Source organism: Lissotriton helveticus, chromosome 9 (assembly GCF_964261635.1).
Source record: "Lissotriton helveticus chromosome 9, aLisHel1.1, whole genome shotgun sequence".
NCBI lineage: Eukaryota > Metazoa > Chordata > Amphibia > Caudata > Salamandridae > Lissotriton > Lissotriton helveticus.
This window is the reverse complement of record NC_136070.1, coordinates 1,043,863,055-1,043,878,985: the sequence shown is the minus strand read 5'-3', so window position 1 is coordinate 1,043,878,985 and position 15,931 is coordinate 1,043,863,055. Positions and strand designations below refer to the sequence as shown.

The window sequence follows — 15,931 nt, the reverse complement described above, 5'->3', positions numbered from 1 at the left end:
GAGCCTGTGGGGCACTCCTGCTTCTAACTATTCCCCTAAACCCTCTGGCCTCATTTAGCCGTGTATTTGCAATTGAGTTTATGATTTCTTTATCTTCTAGCCTTGCTTGCATAAGTGATTCCCCACATGTAGTATTGGCCTTTTCCCTCTTCTCATGTTTTCACTTCGATGTTTCTGCTATTAGTTAGCTGAATGGTTTCCATGCTTGCATTCTAGCATTATTATGGTATTATTCAGTGGCATCTGTAATATAAGTGCACCTACAAGAGGAAGCAAAGGTGTTCGCTTTCTGAAGGGTGCATTACTTTCCATTCTAGCTTTAAGACTACCTCATTATTTCAAACCTATCATGTCCAAGGCTGAATGGTCCCGAGTTAGTCTGTTAGGACAGTCCCAAATACTTGCTCTTTACACCAGCTCCATTTTCAGGAAGAAACCAGACCGTTCAAGTACCATTGTACTAATACGATCCCACCTAAAATACTCAACCAATCCTATCCTGCTTGATGCATCATATTGTGGTAGGTACATCTCCAATAGAACTAAAATCATTCTCCCAGCTCTATGTTGCTTTCCATTCTCAGGTGTGTATGCATCATTCTTCCTCTAGGTGAGATAGTTGAGTGCAATTTGAGCTTAATGTTCTTCTCATTTCAGTTTCTTTGTGTCAGCCTTCGCAGTGTTATGTCATTTATAATGCACATTCATTCTAGAACTGGAAAAAACTTGACAGATTCAGTACTTCTCAGCTAGAAGTCATAAACGGGCATCCATTTGGCCAAATTAAGAGCTCATGTTCACTCACCTTCTCGCCAGCTTTGCCTTCAAATTGTGATTTAATGTTGAATCTTTGGTCGTCATCTTCAACCACATCCTCCTCATCACTGCTTTCAAATAGCTTTGAAGACTTTTTGCTAGTAGCTTCCTAATGATATTTTAAAAGACAAAACTAACATTTAAAGCAAGAACATTTTTGTGCTGAAAATCCCTTCATGATCCCAGACCTAGGTTAATGCAGAATTCCAGATGACTGAATGCAACCCCATATCCGTCAAATACTTTTGGATTTAGCAAATGTTATTTGGGGGTACCCGCCTGATTGCCCAGCCCAGCAAACTAGTACAAGGTCACGCATACTAGGTTTATGCCTAATAACCATACCACGCCCACATGATTATCAACGATGAACAACTGTTAAACCTTGCTGCACACATTAAATTACAGAGTTCTTTAAAGAACACCTCAAGTATAATACACCAAACACTCTGATCTTTGCCACTGTATTATACATCAGAAGGCCACAACAGTGTTCATTGGGAAATCCAGAGGGTCATGGTGGAATGGGCACTCATATCCCAAACGCAATATGGGACCATGCAAAAAGAAGAAATAAACATGCTTTATAGATGCGGGATACATAATAATTTCACCATTTCGAAAGGAAAAGAGATTAAAACACACTTGTAGACCAATTTCATTGCTGTACTATACAGTGAACTTGTGGGTAGATTGTTTTTGTCACACTCCAGAATAGGGCAGATAAGAAGAACAAGTTTTTACCTTCGTAACACCTTATCTGGTAGAGACTATCTAGCCACAGATTCCTTACCTTAGAATAATCCCCAGGCGTCAGACTAGATCTGGAAATGTTCTAGCCTTACCCCTGCAAACCGGTAGGTGGTGTTGCTCGGCACAGTGTCTGCTTCTTCCTCTGCACTGGAAGGGAGTATATAGTACCTAGATAGGCACCACATCGGCGCACTGACGTCAGTTCATTTTCGCAACTTTCTATGGCATCACAATGAAGGCTGAACACTGATGTGAGTTTCTAGGAGCCTTTGTAAGGGAAAGCACTTATTCTTTAATTGGGTCACAGAGCAGGGAGGACGGGAGGGTCGGTACCGAATCTGCGGCTAGAAAGAGTCTCTACCAGATAAGGTATTATTGAAGGCAAGTAACTTGTTCATCTAACAGAGACTTCTAGCTGCAGATTCCTTACCTTAGAATAGAAACTCATGCAATGCCTCATCGGAGGAAGATCTGCAAACTCAATTTAGACCAGCAGGTCCGGCAGGACCAAACGGGCAAAATGCCCATTCCGGCAGACCGGACTGTTCACAAAGCATGAAGCCCACGTTGCAGCCAGACAGATATCCAGGACTGGAACTACGCAAGCTAACACATTGGTCGCAGCTTTGGCTCTGAAGAGAACGAGCGTGCAAGCCCTCAGGTGGTTGCTTTTTGGCCAGTGCATAGCAGATATAGAGCAGTATTCATCTAGAGATGGTTTGTTTCAGCACAGCCTTTCCATTCTTGGCCCGACGTACACTATGAAGAGTTGGTTATACACCCAGAATTCTGCTGTGTGGTCAAGGTAGAACGTCAACGCTCTTTTTAGATCCAGATGGTGAAGTCTCTCTTCTTAGTTAGAAGGATGATGCAGGACAACAAAAAGGTAGGCAGGTTGATCGCCTGGCCTACATGGAAAGGAGTGACTACCTAAGGGAGGTAGGAAGCACATGTCCGGCGAACCAGTTTGTCATGGTATAAAGTAGTGTAAGGTGGGTACACAGAGAGATCCAGCATCTCGCTGACCCTCCTGGTTGATGTAATAGTATCCAGAAAGTCAGTTTTTTTTTTTATATCAGATTTTTATTGTTGCAGTACACTCATCATCTGAGAAAAATATAAGGACACGGGCTGGCTTCAACATTCAGCCAGTATCCGTCCGTATCGCAACTTTTTCATTTGCCCATAGGGAGTACCCCTCCCTCCACTGCAACAGTGCAGTTCAAACCAAAGCATGTTACAACTGCAACTAAGAAGAGAAAAACAACCCCCACAAAACCGCTTCTGCATGCCCGCCCCCTACCCCCACCCCATATTTCTGCCATCTTTTCCTCTGAAATCAACATCCTCGATTCAACACAGGATAACATCGTGATATAGTTCAAACAGGCCCAGTCCCTTCCCCTCTAATTTGTGTATGCCTCAATCATCAGGTGTAGTAGTGCTCTCCTGTAGCACTCCGTTGAGTTCATTCTAGTCCGTGGTATTGCCTCCACTTTGTCCATATTCTCCTGAATTTCTTTGGGCAGCCTCTGGCCTTGTATGTCACTCTTTCCGCCGCCATGTAGAGGTCAAGTCCCTTCCTCCACTCCTCTAATTCTGGTGATTCTGCCGCACCCCATCGCCTAGAGATGTCCCTCTTGGCCACCACTAGGGCCAGCACTAGAAATATGGTCAGCGGGCGGGCCAAGTCAACTTCGGTCGTCAACCCCAGCAGTGCTATCTTGGGGTCACGTGGCAAAGTAGTCTCCAGTACCTCCTCTAATTCCCCAAATATGCCCTCCCAATATGTCTGTATTATCGCACAGCCCCAAAGTGTGTGGTAGAAAGTTCCCTCCGGCTGGTGGCACCTCAAGCATTTCGTATCCGTGACCGTCCTCATTTTGAATAGCCGCACCCTGTCGTAGTACACTCTATGTAGCACTTTCAGCTGAATGAGACGGAGTCTGGACTTAATCGCCACCTCACGAGGGTGCATAAGGACCAGCTCCCAATCCAGGTCTTCCATTTCCCCTACTTCCGCCTCCCATCTATTACGCAAGTCCTGTAGTGTTCCCAATGTATTGTTGGTCAGTGTTCTGTATGTTAGGGACACCGCCCCTCTCCCAATCTGCTCCTGCAGCAACCTGCCCTCTAACGGGGCATATTCTGGTATGTCCGTCAGATCTATGTTCTGTGCCCTCCAGGCGTGTCTGAGCTGAGAGTATCTGTAGTGCTGTGTGTCATGCAGATCAAAGTCTACCTGTAGAGCCTGGAATGTTTTCAGTGCGCCCCCGGCAATCACGTCCCCTATGGTCGAGATGCCAATGTTGTCCCACTGTCTAAAGCCTGTCAGTTTGTGCAACTCACCCAGCCACCTACAATGCCACAGCGGGGTCTGCCGGGTGGGCCGTTTGTCCCATCCCATGCGTTTGGTTGCCCTGTTCCACGCCGCCAGCGTGATCTTGGTAGCAGGTAGGAAACGTCTTCCCGCCGAACCACCGTATAGGTAGTACAGAACGTTAGTATGAGCCCATTGGGATCGTTCTAGCGCATACGTGGGGTGGTCCATTGCTGCGTGTAGCCATTCATTTATTGGAGCGAGGTGTTCCGCCCAATAGTATGCCTCGAGATTGGGAAGAGATATCCCACCGTTGTATTGGTGACGTTGCAGTGTAGCTAAGGCCACTCTCGGATGTTTCCCCAGCCATAGGAATGTTCGCAAATCACCATGTATACGAGACAAGGTTGCGGGAGGGAGCGGGTAGTATTCATTCTGCAGGGCATAGAGGAACTTTGGCAGCAGAACCATCTTATACAGCGCTGCACGTCCCAATAGGGTAAGCGGGAGCTGCTTCCACCGGTCCATGTCCAACTTTGCATTTGCCACGATGCGTGCCACATTGTTGTGAAAGGAGAGTGTGTCGTCTAGTGTAATGAATACCCCCAGATACTGGAATCCCTCAGTGGTGTGAATGAGGAGTTCTGGCAGGCATTCCCTGCACTCTCGGCCGTGTGGGTCATAGAGGATCGACTTATGCCAATTAATGGTATGAACAGCTCGCGCCCCGAAATCTTCCAACTCTTTGAACAGGACCGGAATCGTGTCATCCGGGTCCGTCACAAACAGGAGGACATCGTCCGCATACATTGAGATTTTTTCCTGGGTAGACTCCGGGTTTCCCCAGGTGAACCCCCTAATCCCTTGATTCTGCCGGATCGCTAGTATTTCTATCGTCAAAGTGAACAGCAGGGGGGACAGGGGGCATCCCTGGCGCGTTCCCCTGTTAATGCGGAATTCGCGCGATAGGCGTCCATTTATGCGGACTCGTGCCCTTGGCCCCGAGTACAGGAGCCGAAGCCACTGCAAAAACCCAGGTCGAAAGCCGAACCTCCGCAACGTCTCAAACATGAAGGGCCAATGGACCGCATCGAAGGCCTTCTCGGCGTCCAACGAGAGGAACCAGTGGGGCTCGCTCCTCCCTCGGACCTCCTGTAGCCAGTTGTGCGTGCGGCGCAGGTTTAGTTTGGTCGCCCTGTCCGGAAGGAACCCGGACTGATCTGGGTGTACTAAATCAGAGATCACCCCCCGCAGGCGCTTAGCTAGTATCGTAGCCAGAATCTTCGTCTCCATATTAAGGAGAGAGATCGGGCGGTAAGAGGCACACCTGTCTCTGGGCTTACCCTCCTTGTGAATAGGGACAATTGTGGCCGTAGCGAGGTCGGGTGGTAACCTCGCCGTTTGGAGTGCCTCGGCAAATAGCCGTCTAATATGAGGTTGGAGCAGGTCCGCTGTACGTTTGAAAAATTCAGCTGGGAAGCCGTTGGGTCCCGGCGTCTTCCCCGGTTTCAGGGACTGTATTGCCTCACCTATTTCTTCTATCGTGATCTCTGCCTCCAGTTCCGTTGCGTCGTCCTGGGACAGTTGCGGAACCTCCATGTCACACAGATAATGGTTAGCGTCCGTCTCGTCCCCCAAGTCCCTAGCTCTATAGAAATCCTCGTAGTACGTCGCAAAGGCCTCCGCTATGGCCTCATCTGTATAGGCTGTTCCGTTCCCTGCCACTTCAATCCTATCAACCCATCGTGCCGCCCTTTCTCTCTTGCTCAGCCACGCTAGGAGTTTTCCTGATTTGTCACCCACGTCGTAAAGGCGGTGGATTGTCGCCAGGGCTTGCGTGCGCGCCTCCCCCGTGACAAGTTCTCTGTAGTGTCTTTGCGTGTCTAGTAGTTTCCGAAGTACCTTTTGTTCCTTACCCTGGTGATACTCTGTTTCGAGGGCTAGGATCGTGGCCTCATCAGTCGTGACCGCATGCTGTAATTCCCTCCTGGCCGTTCCCAACCTGCTATTGATACGATCCATAAGGGCTGGCTTCAATGCTTCCCAGAGCGTGATCCCAGAGTCTACCGTGCCCTCATTCTCAGCTATATAGACCTTTATGTCCGCTCTAATTCCCTTCAGTATATCTGGTGTGTGCAGGTCCCATGCCGCGAGGCGCCATTCCCTGGTCTTGTCCCTCCTCCCTCGTCCCAGGTGTACAAACAGGGGGGAGTGGTCAGAGATTCCCCGCGCTTTATATTCCGCTAAGTCATTAACCGTGATTTCTTGTCTAGAAGTAAACAGGTAATCTAATGTAGAGAAGACCTAGTGAGCCCCGGAATAAAAGGAGTAGGCCTCCTGTGTCGGGTGGAGCCATCTCCACACATCAGTGAGTCCCAAAGTGTGCATCTGTCTAGCCAATGCCGTATCACCACCTGCTACACGAGGGGACCCCGATCTATCGCTCGTTGTACACATTACATCGTTAAAATCCCCCCCCACTATCTGAATTGTGTCTGCCGTGTCTAGAAGGATAGCAGTGACTGCAGTTAGGGTGCGTGCCTGTAATTTTGGTGGGGCATAAACGGAGACAATTGTGTATCTGTGCCTCCTCCATGTTCCCTGTACTCCTGCATATGTCCCCTGAGGGTCCAACCATGTTCGAGTGACGGTAAACGGTGTGGATTTTTTTACTAGGACTGCCGCCCCCCTAGAGTCCGCCGTGTAACCTGCGTGTGCCAGTATCACGTGCCTACCTCTAGCTATGAAAGCGCATTGAGTGCCTCTGAGATGGGTCTCCTGGAGCAATATAATGTCAGGCGCTAGCCTCTTAAGATATGCATTCACTAAACCCCTTTTAATCTTTGACCCCAGGCCATTAACATTCCAAGAGAGTATCGTGACGCCAGGATCACCAGTGTGGTTGCGGTCTAGTGGGTCCGCCATTGTGTGTTACTTCCGTAATTCCCGAAATGGCATTCTAAGTGGTGTAGTAGCAGGTGCGTGTTGGCATGCAGTCGCTGTTTCTCAACATCCCCCCTTCCCCAACTCAAGTTAACTCCGGTCCCCCATGGACCCCCCCCCCTCCCAGACTCATCCCCATAATAGGACCGAGCTTTCAGCGGGAGACGGTCTGTCGCCCACCCCCTCCACCCCTTAGTTCAACAACCCCTCACCTTTCCCCCAACTCGAAAGGCAGTGAGAGCACCCAATCCAGTGTCGTTTCTAACCCAATGTCTTAACCAATTCAAGGAAAGAAAAACATATACTCTGAACAGGGGATAGATAACAAAAACAAGGGAGGACTGGCAACTTGCTTGTCTTCGAGCCTCCCGGCAGTCTTCATCAATAAGCCACTCTGCAGTTTTCAGGAGTGAGTCTTGCGTAGCGGTGTCATTCCCGCTCTGTTTGCCGGATGAATCTAGTTCCAAATGGTGGATTTCCTTCTCCAGTGGGTGCATCGAGTCTCTTTCTTCACTGGGGTCCACTCCCTCTGGGTCCGAGCCCCCACCCTCCTCTCGATTGTCATCATCTCCTTCCGATAGTGTCGAATGGCGTGGGATTTGTCGTCGTGTGCCTGCTGCGGAGGACCCTCCCGGTGATTCCGAGCGACCTCTCCTGGCCCCCGCAGGCGTGCGTGGCTGGTACGGTGTCCCAGTGGCGCGGGAGTGGAGTCTCCTCGATGTCCGCCGTTGTGGCTTAGGGAGCCCCCAGCTCTAAGCAACCTGTCCAATTCCTCGCGTCCTGCCGCCTCTCTGCTACTGAGGACCGGTCTCTCCTCCAGCCACTGCCAAGCGTCGTCCGGATGAGTAAAGAAGAGTGATTTATCTTTATACAGCACCTTAAGTTTCGCCGGGAAGAGCAGCATGTAGGTGATCTTCAGTGTTCTCAATTTTGCTTTCACCAGGTCAAAAGAGCGGCGCTGTTTCTGGACCTCCTGGCTGTAATCAGGGAAAATCATTATGTTGGTGTTTTCCAGCCTAATCTCCCCCATTTTTCTGGCCTCACGAAGGATTAGATCGCGATCCGCAAAGTTCAGGAAGCGTGCTATTACTGGTCTAGGTCGTGCACCTTCCGGGGGCTTCGCGAGCAGTGCCCTATGAGCTCTCTCGATTATGAAGCACGCCGAGAAGCGTGCTGTATGGAAAGTCGAGGTCAGCCACGTGTGGAGGAAGGCCGCCATATCATTCCCCTCGATTCCCTCTCTAAAGCCCACAAAGCGGAGGTTATTGCGGCGTGCCCTATTTTCCGCGTCGTCCACCTTCCAAAGGAGTTGTCTATGAGATGCTTGGAGTTCCACCATTTCTTTGCGGAGTGTGGTAATGGAGCCCTCTGCCTCTCCCAGTCGTGTTTCAGTTTCCGTGACCCGCGCCGAGAGGTTCCTGAAGTCTTGCCGGAGGAGGGTGACCTCAGATCCCACCTCGCCTATCTTAACTTCTAACGCTGCTCTCGACTCCTGTATGTCGGATCTTGAGGCTTGAATGGCCGCCAGAAGCCTATCAGTGTCGGGCAAACCTTCCTGTTGTGCGCTGGGGTGTTCCCTCCCTGGGCGTGAGGTCGCGAAATTGTCCATAGGGCCTTGCTTCAGGGGTTTAGGCGCCGGATTGTTTTTCCCCATGATCGCCCACCGAGAGGTCGCACTCCTCCGGGGTCTGCGGGATCCACTCCTCCACTTCGCACTGACGGGGGTAGTTTGTATGAGTCTAGAGCGTGCGTGTATCCGCCACCACGTCTCACTCCGCGCCCCGGGATATCTCCGCACGTGTCCGCTTCCCGTCCGTTAGGACCCCCCCTGCTTCGCAAGACTGGCGGACAATCGCCACTGCCGCGTCACAATATCTGGAATTTTATTTATTTATTTTGAGAGTTTTATACAGCGCGAACAAGATCTTTGCAGATATCAGAGCGCTTTACAAGTAAAAAATACAGAGTAGAATATACAAAGTAAAAATACAATGTAAAGAAGCGAATATACAAAGTAATATATGAGGTAGTTAGGTACAAGGTGCTAGTTACATAGGTAGGTCAACGGACATGAGGTAGGTCATAGGTGTGGTAATGTAGGTACACTGAGTATAGACAAAACAGTTGTGTCAATAGCATAAAGTGCAATAGCAAGGAGCATATACTTGCTTAAGCGTCTTTAGAGTATCTAGAGTTTAAAGGTGGGCCTAGTTGAGGTGGGTGTGTGCAGGATGTAAAGACCCACAGGTGCGAGTAGAAGGGAAGTAAGGATCGTTGAGGTGGAGAGGGTAAGGTGGAGAGGGTAAAGTGTGCAAAGTCAGCCAGGTGCGTCAACAATATAACAATAAACATAATCAACCAGGTGCATCAAAACATTATAACAAAATACAAGGAGTGAGCGTATACAATACGTAATTCGTTAATACAGGGTACAATAGGCCATGGACGGGCAGGACTTACAGCGCAGATTCATGAGTGATACGTAGAAATAGGTCATGTGTATTTTGCCATGAGGATCGCTTTAACTTTCTTCTTAAAGATAGTGTTGGAGGTGATGAGCCTTGTTTCAGGAGGGAGTGAGTTCCAGATCCTGGGCGCCATTCCTGAAAAGGAACGTTTATACGTTTTTTCCTTCCGAAATCTTCGGGGTTTCAGCAACAGATTGCTTGTGCTCCTAGTAGTTCGGGAGCCACCCGAAATTGTCAACTTTTGAGTGAGGTAGGCGGGTGAATTCAGATGCACAGCCTTGTGTGTCATGCATGCGATTTTCAGTTGGATTCTGGCCTCAAAAGGTAGCCAGTTCAGTGATTTAAAGTCCGGGGAGATATGTGAGTGTTTTTTTGAGCCTGTGACGAGTCTCGCTGCGGCGTTAAGGGATGCTCTTAGGGGTGCTGTTGTAGTTAGGGGGAGCCCGCAGAGGGCGGTGCAGCCGTATTCTATGTGCGGGATGACTATAGATTGTACTGCAGTTTGGAAGTCTTTGGCAGGAAGGAATGGTTTAAGTTTTCTCAGGGTATTGATTTGGAAGTTCGCTCCTTTGGTTGCCTTGCTGATGTGCTGCTGCATGTTGAGATTGGTGTCAAGTGTTATGCCTAAAGATTTTGCAGAGTCTACTACGATGGGCTGTACATTTAGAGCCGTTAATTGCTTAAGCCATGTTTGAGCCGTTGATGTTTTAGCGGGAGGTGAGATCAGGAGAAACTCGGTCTTCAGAGCATTGAGTTTGAGGTGATTCTCTGCAAGCCAGGATTGGGTGTTACTGATCGTGGTGTTCAGCAGCATGATGTCCTTGGGAGATTGTATTTTAAGATAAAGTTGGGTGTCGTCGGCATACATGTGAAAGTGCACATTAGAAGCCTGTAGCAACGTGGTGAGAGGTTCCATAACTAGGTTGAACAGTGTTGGGGAGAGGGAGGATCCTTGAGGGACGCCTAGCGATACTGGAGCCGGAGATGACAGCAGGTTGTTGCTTTTGATTCTTTGTGTCCGGTTGTGTAGAAATGAGGTGAACCACTTTAGCACAGTCCCTGATATGCCCATTCTTGTGTTTAACAGTTCGAGTAAGTTCTCATGTTTAACTGTATCGAATGCTGAGGAGAGATCCAGAAGGATGAGGAGACAGGTATCGTTTTGGTCTAGGATTTGGAGGGCATCGTCCACTATGTGAGTCATGGCAGTTTCGGTGCTGAGCCCTGCTCGGAAGCCTGACTGATGAGCGTTTAGGAGATCAAACTTATCTATGTGTTTAGTCAGTTGTAGTTGAACGCATTTTTCCAACAGTTTAGCGAGAGTGGGAATGTTTGTAATAGGGCGGTAGTTGTTTAGATCAGTGGGGTCTGCTGTTGGTTTTTTTAGTAGCGGTGTGACTTGGCCTACTTTGAGGGCGTTGGGGATGGATCCTTGTTGAAGAGAGCTATTGATAATCTTAGACCAGAGTGGGAGAAGCCAAGGGGAGAAGTCTTTTACAGCGCTAGCAGGAAGGGGGTCAGAGAGGTGATTGGAAGGTTTCAAGGCGCTGAGCAGTCTGCCAATTTCTTCTATGGAGTAAGTGTCAAAGGAAGACCAAGTAGCATTGTTCTTTGGTTGAGGTATTGCTGAGTGTCGGGGGTTGGAGTACAGGATAGCGTCATTGAGGAGATCGCTTCTTATTCTCTCAGTTTTTTGGGTAAAGAAGGCAGAGAAGTCTTCGCCGGAAGGAGTAGCGTCCATGGAGCTGATTGTCTGGGGATGCTCTTTGGATTGAGATCTGACTAACTCAAACAGTTTTCTTGGACGGTTTTTAGCTTGGGCGAGCTGGAGGCTGAAGAAGTCCCTTTTTGAGCGTTTTATTTTCCTGAAATAGGCGTTTCTCTGTTTCTTTAGATTTTTTAGGTGTACTGCAGAAGGGGCTGACCTCCAGGTGCGCTCTGCCATTCGCATCGCCCGTCTATCCTCATTGAGGCTTCCGTCATACCATGGGTTGGAAGTCTTCTTGGACGAGACTCTTTTCAGTTGCATGGGCGCCACCTCATCGATTATTGTGGACATAGTATTGAGATAGTGGTCAGTCAGAAGTTGAACGTCTGTAACGCCAGGAGGGGGAAGTAGCCGATTGCAGCTGTTAGGTGGTAGGGAGTTTGGGTTGAGTTTCTTCAAGTCTCTTTTCCACACTTTGTGCTTAGGGGGTTGAACTGAATTAAGTCTGGTTTTTTCCTTGATGATGAAGGAGACAATATGGTGATCTGACCAGTCACAAGGTTGGATTGACTCCAGTTGAATAGCGCCCTCTTTGGAGATGATGAGGTCAAGGGTAGAGCCTCTCTTATGGGTCGGGCTGTTGCATATTTGGTTGAGATCAAGTGCGTTGAGAAAGCTTTTGAGGCTGTTTACCACTGTGTCACTGTTGTCATTCCAGTGGAGATTGAAGTCACCAAGGAAAATTTGGGTGTGCTGACGTCCTGAGTTGGCTGTAATTGTGTCCATGAGTTGTTGGGAGAAGGAGAGATTGTCCCCAGGAGGGTGGTATATAATGTGTAGTGAACATACCGGTTTGCTTTCGCTGATGATATCAAGGCAGAGGTATTCACAGGAAGTAAGAGAGGAGACGGTCACTTTGGAGACTGAGAGGTTGCTTCTGTGAATGCAGGCAATTCCACCGCCTATCTTTTTGTCCCTGTCAAGTCTAATGATACAGTAATTGGGGGGGACTAGGATATCCAGTATAGGTGTGGAGGTGTCAGACAGCCATGTTTCAGTCAGGATGGCTAGGTCCAATTCCAGGGACATGATGAGTTCGGCGACCTCCGTGGAATGTCTTTGGGCCGATCTGCAGTTGAGAAGTATGCATTTAAGGCTAGGGGTGCATAGGGTGGAGGAAGATTCCACAACGAGGGGTACATTAGTGAGGTTGTTGGGCACAGCGCCTCTGTTGTTATCCTTTAGGTGCCTGAGGTCGTTAGATATAATCGTTGGGATGGACATGTTGTTGGTAGCTAGTGGCTTTTGGGGAGCCGGGTCGTAAGAGTGGAGAAGGGTGTGTACGTCAAGGTCAGAGATCGTGTTGGTGGTGCGTCTGGGGCGATTGGTGGTATTGCACAAAGGGGTAGAAGTCCAAGTTGGGGAAGGATGTGTGATGAGGCGAGAAGGAGGTGTGGAGGAAGTGTTGTTAGGTGTAGAGGAAGGAGGAATATTGCGCTTGGTAGTAAGGAGATTGCAATTGTTATTGAGATTGTTGGTGTTGCGAGGGGGGATAGAAGTCCGGTGTGTGGAGAGTTGTGTGGTAGGGCGCGAAGGCGGTGAGGGGGACGTGGTGTTAGGTGTGGGAAGGGTGGTGATGGGGGGGGGGTGTCTGATGGGGTGTGTGATGAGCAACTCTTTAATGGAGTGAAATTCCTCTTTCAGTTGGAGGAGGGTGGACATAATGATGTCCAAGGTGATGATGGGCGCGGTGTTGGGGGAGGGTACTGGTGCTGCATCGGCGAATACGTTGACAGGGGGCAGTCCGGGAGGAGAGGCGGGGCTGGTGTGGGTGTTCGGGGCGTTAGCGAGAGGATAGGTGTTGTTGGGAGGCGCATCCGCGCTAGGGGGGGAGGGGAATAAGGGGGCGATGTGAAGGCTGGCCGTTGTGGGGGAGGAGGTGGAATATTGAGGAGTGAGCGAGGGGGGTGGGAGGTTGAGGGAGGGATACAGGCTAGGCGTGGCGGGAGTGCTAAGTGTGGGGGGGGCGGAAGTCGGAGAGAGAGTCATGATGTGTGGGGTGCCATTGGGGGAGGAGGGGTGCTCTGATAAAAAATGTGCGGGGGAAGGTACGGGAGTGCAGAATGTCTGAATGTCATTCAGAACTCAGGTGGTGACTGGGTGCCCTCCTGCAGGGTCTCGCACGGCCTCCACGCACTCGTGGATATCAGTGGGAGGGCGGGTGGTCAAGACAGGACCCCTAGTGCCGCACCCCGATGCAATCCCGGCCAGGGGGCAGGTACCGTTGTCCACTGGACCAGCCACCCCAGCAGGGGGCGGCACCGACTATTTCCAGGGGCCAGTCGCACCTCCGTCTGCTGCTACCAGCACTGATGCAGTCTTTCAGGGTCCTCGTGATCCGGTGTAGGGTCGCAGTATTTTGGGCGCCATGTTGGTAAAGTGTGTCCCCATGCGCGGAGGGTCGCGCGGGGCCACTCCCCGCCGTGCCAGACCTTCTGTTCGTGAATGGGACGCAGCCCCTTGCTCCACACCCCGGCCCCAGGCAGGCCGCGCCGCCCCCCGGCAGTCCCAGAGCTCAATCTAGATCCCGGCCGCCATATTGGTAAAGGCAGTCGCAGTCGGGGAACAGCGCGGGGGGGGGGCCGGGGGGGGACTCTCCCCTCCTACCTGGGGCAGTCAACAGTTTGCCGCGGCGGGGGTTTCCAGGTTCCGGTCGGAGTCCGCTCTGCCGTGCGGTGGGGGCCCCCGGAATAGCCTGCCGAATTCTGCACCGTCCGCACCACCTCCGAGAGCCGCGGCTCTCTCCTCCCTCGGGACAGTCTGTGTGGGCCTCCGGGCCGCAGTATACTCCTCTCCTGGTCCGCGCCCTTTAGCGCCCGAAGGAGCACCTTCCGCCAATCGAGGTCCGCTCTGCGTCGTCTGGTGTCCCGCCGGGGCTAACGCCGAGCCCGGGGCGCCATCTTGGGTTCGCCGTCTCCACTGTCCCGGATCAGGGGAATCACGAAGGATCGGCTCCCTGTTCGTCCGCGGACCCCTCGCGGCACCGTCGCAGCTTCAGGGTCTCCTCCGGAGATCCAGACGGTGAGTTTTAAGTCTGTGGCATAAGTTTTATGGCGGATTTGGTCGTCAACGGCCGGGAGCTCCCGAGCCCTGCGTCTAGCTCGGCATGTTGCTAAGCCACGCCCTCCCAGAAAGTCAGTCTTGATGGTTAATAATCGAAGAGGGCAGTTGAGCAATAGCTCAAAAGGTGCGCGCATCAGGAAAGTGAGGACCAGGTTCAAGTTCCACTGGGGCATTCTATATGTCACAATTGGTAACTTAAATAAGGACGGTTGGTCCGGCAGCTACAAAAATGCAGAATGATTGTGGGATAGCCCTAAACTGTGCCCAGCGCAGAGCCCTGCTGGGCCAAAGAAAGAACAAATAATAGGACCTGCGAAAGGGGAGCAGATAGGGGATCACTTCTTTTTGAATACACACCGTGCCACAAATCTGTACAAGCGGCAGGTGTATCCCGATTTGGTGGAGGGACAGCTGGCTGCCAGAATAACATTACAGACTTTGGGAAGAAGGTAAAAGGTTGTCAACTGTCGCCGGTCAATCTTTGTGCATGAAGGCGGTGAGTGGACAGGTTTGGGTGCAGAACCCTCGCCTGTTCATGCAACAGATGATTCTCCAAGAGCGGCAGCTTGGCTGGGGGACCGATGTTCAAGCATGACAGCTCGGGATACCAGACTTTTCATACCCAATGCGGAGCCATAAGAATAAATAGGGCCCAGATCTTTATTGACCTTCTTGAGAACTCTGGGCAGGAATGGTATTGGCAGAAAGGCACAGGAGGCTGGCGCTTCACTCGAGACAAAAAGCATGTCCAAGTGAGAACTGCAAAAGTGCTGACATTACGCCATCTCTAGGTGGTGAATCGCTCTAGCCAAGGCTCTACCCACTCTTATAAGATGCCTTGCATCACGTCCGGATGAAGACGCCATTCATGATTCGCTAGGCATCGAAGTCTAGGCTCATCCGCTCTAGCGTTCAGAGAGCCTGCCAGGTGCTGAACCACCAGGGAAATGCCCTGGTGTTCCAGACATGTCCAGAGATGCAGCAGCATTTGACAAACGGTCCACGATCCCACCCTGCCGTGCTTGTTGCAGTACCGCATGATGGTGGTGTTGTCCATGAACACCTGAACTAGCCTTCCCTTGACGGAGGGTAGAAAAGTCTTCAATGCCAAGCGAATCATCTGAAGCTCCAACAGCCCAGCTGTCCTGATTTTTGCACTCTCAACTGGTGAGACCAACAACCACAAGGCCCTGCGACACACCAACCCAGCCGACCAAATCCCTCTGCACCAGAGCGCACCGGCCTAGGTTTTATTTTAATTTAATTTTATTTAAAAAGTTTTATATAGCGCTGGCTAGACCCGGAGGTATCAGAGCGCTTTACACGAGCATCAGATCATAGTTACAGGTTACATTGTTACAAAGGTTACATAGTTCTTAGAGCATGGCAACATAGTTACTTGTAAGGGCGAGATAAACAATAAGCACAAATACGTAAGGGGAAAAGCAGGAATGGTGAGAGATTCAGGGAGGGGGTTTGGAGCAGGGGAAGTAGACAGATAATGAAGGCGGGAAAGAGGAGGGGAGGGTGAGAGACACAGCATGGGAAGAGGAGGGGAAGGGTGACGGGGACACAAACCGGTAGACGAGTCAAGGCAACGTCCAAAGTCCAGTAAGCGGTGATCCCAGGGAAAGTGGTATCACTTCCCTATCTCTGTTGCGAGAGGCTCCCTTTACGCATGTGGACTCTCTCAGAGGGGTCTCTGAGACTCCAAGGCCTACATACTGGATCCTTCCCCAAAAAGGGGAGAGGGAGTGCTTTGGCAAGGGGTGCCATACCATACCTCAGCTGTGAGTGGCT

At 50.7% G+C, this 15,931-nt stretch overlaps 1 protein-coding gene across 1 annotated transcript in view; it reads right to left on the bottom strand.

The window, feature by feature from the left end:
* NOL8 (nucleolar protein 8) overlaps positions 1-15,931 on the bottom strand; it is a 205,636-nt gene that overhangs the window by 120,401 nt on the left and 69,304 nt on the right. The window contains exon 9 of the mRNA XM_078661396.1: positions 806-925. Within this exon, the coding sequence (XP_078517522.1) occupies positions 806-925 (120 nt within the window). The remainder of the gene's footprint in view (positions 1-805; positions 926-15,931) is intronic.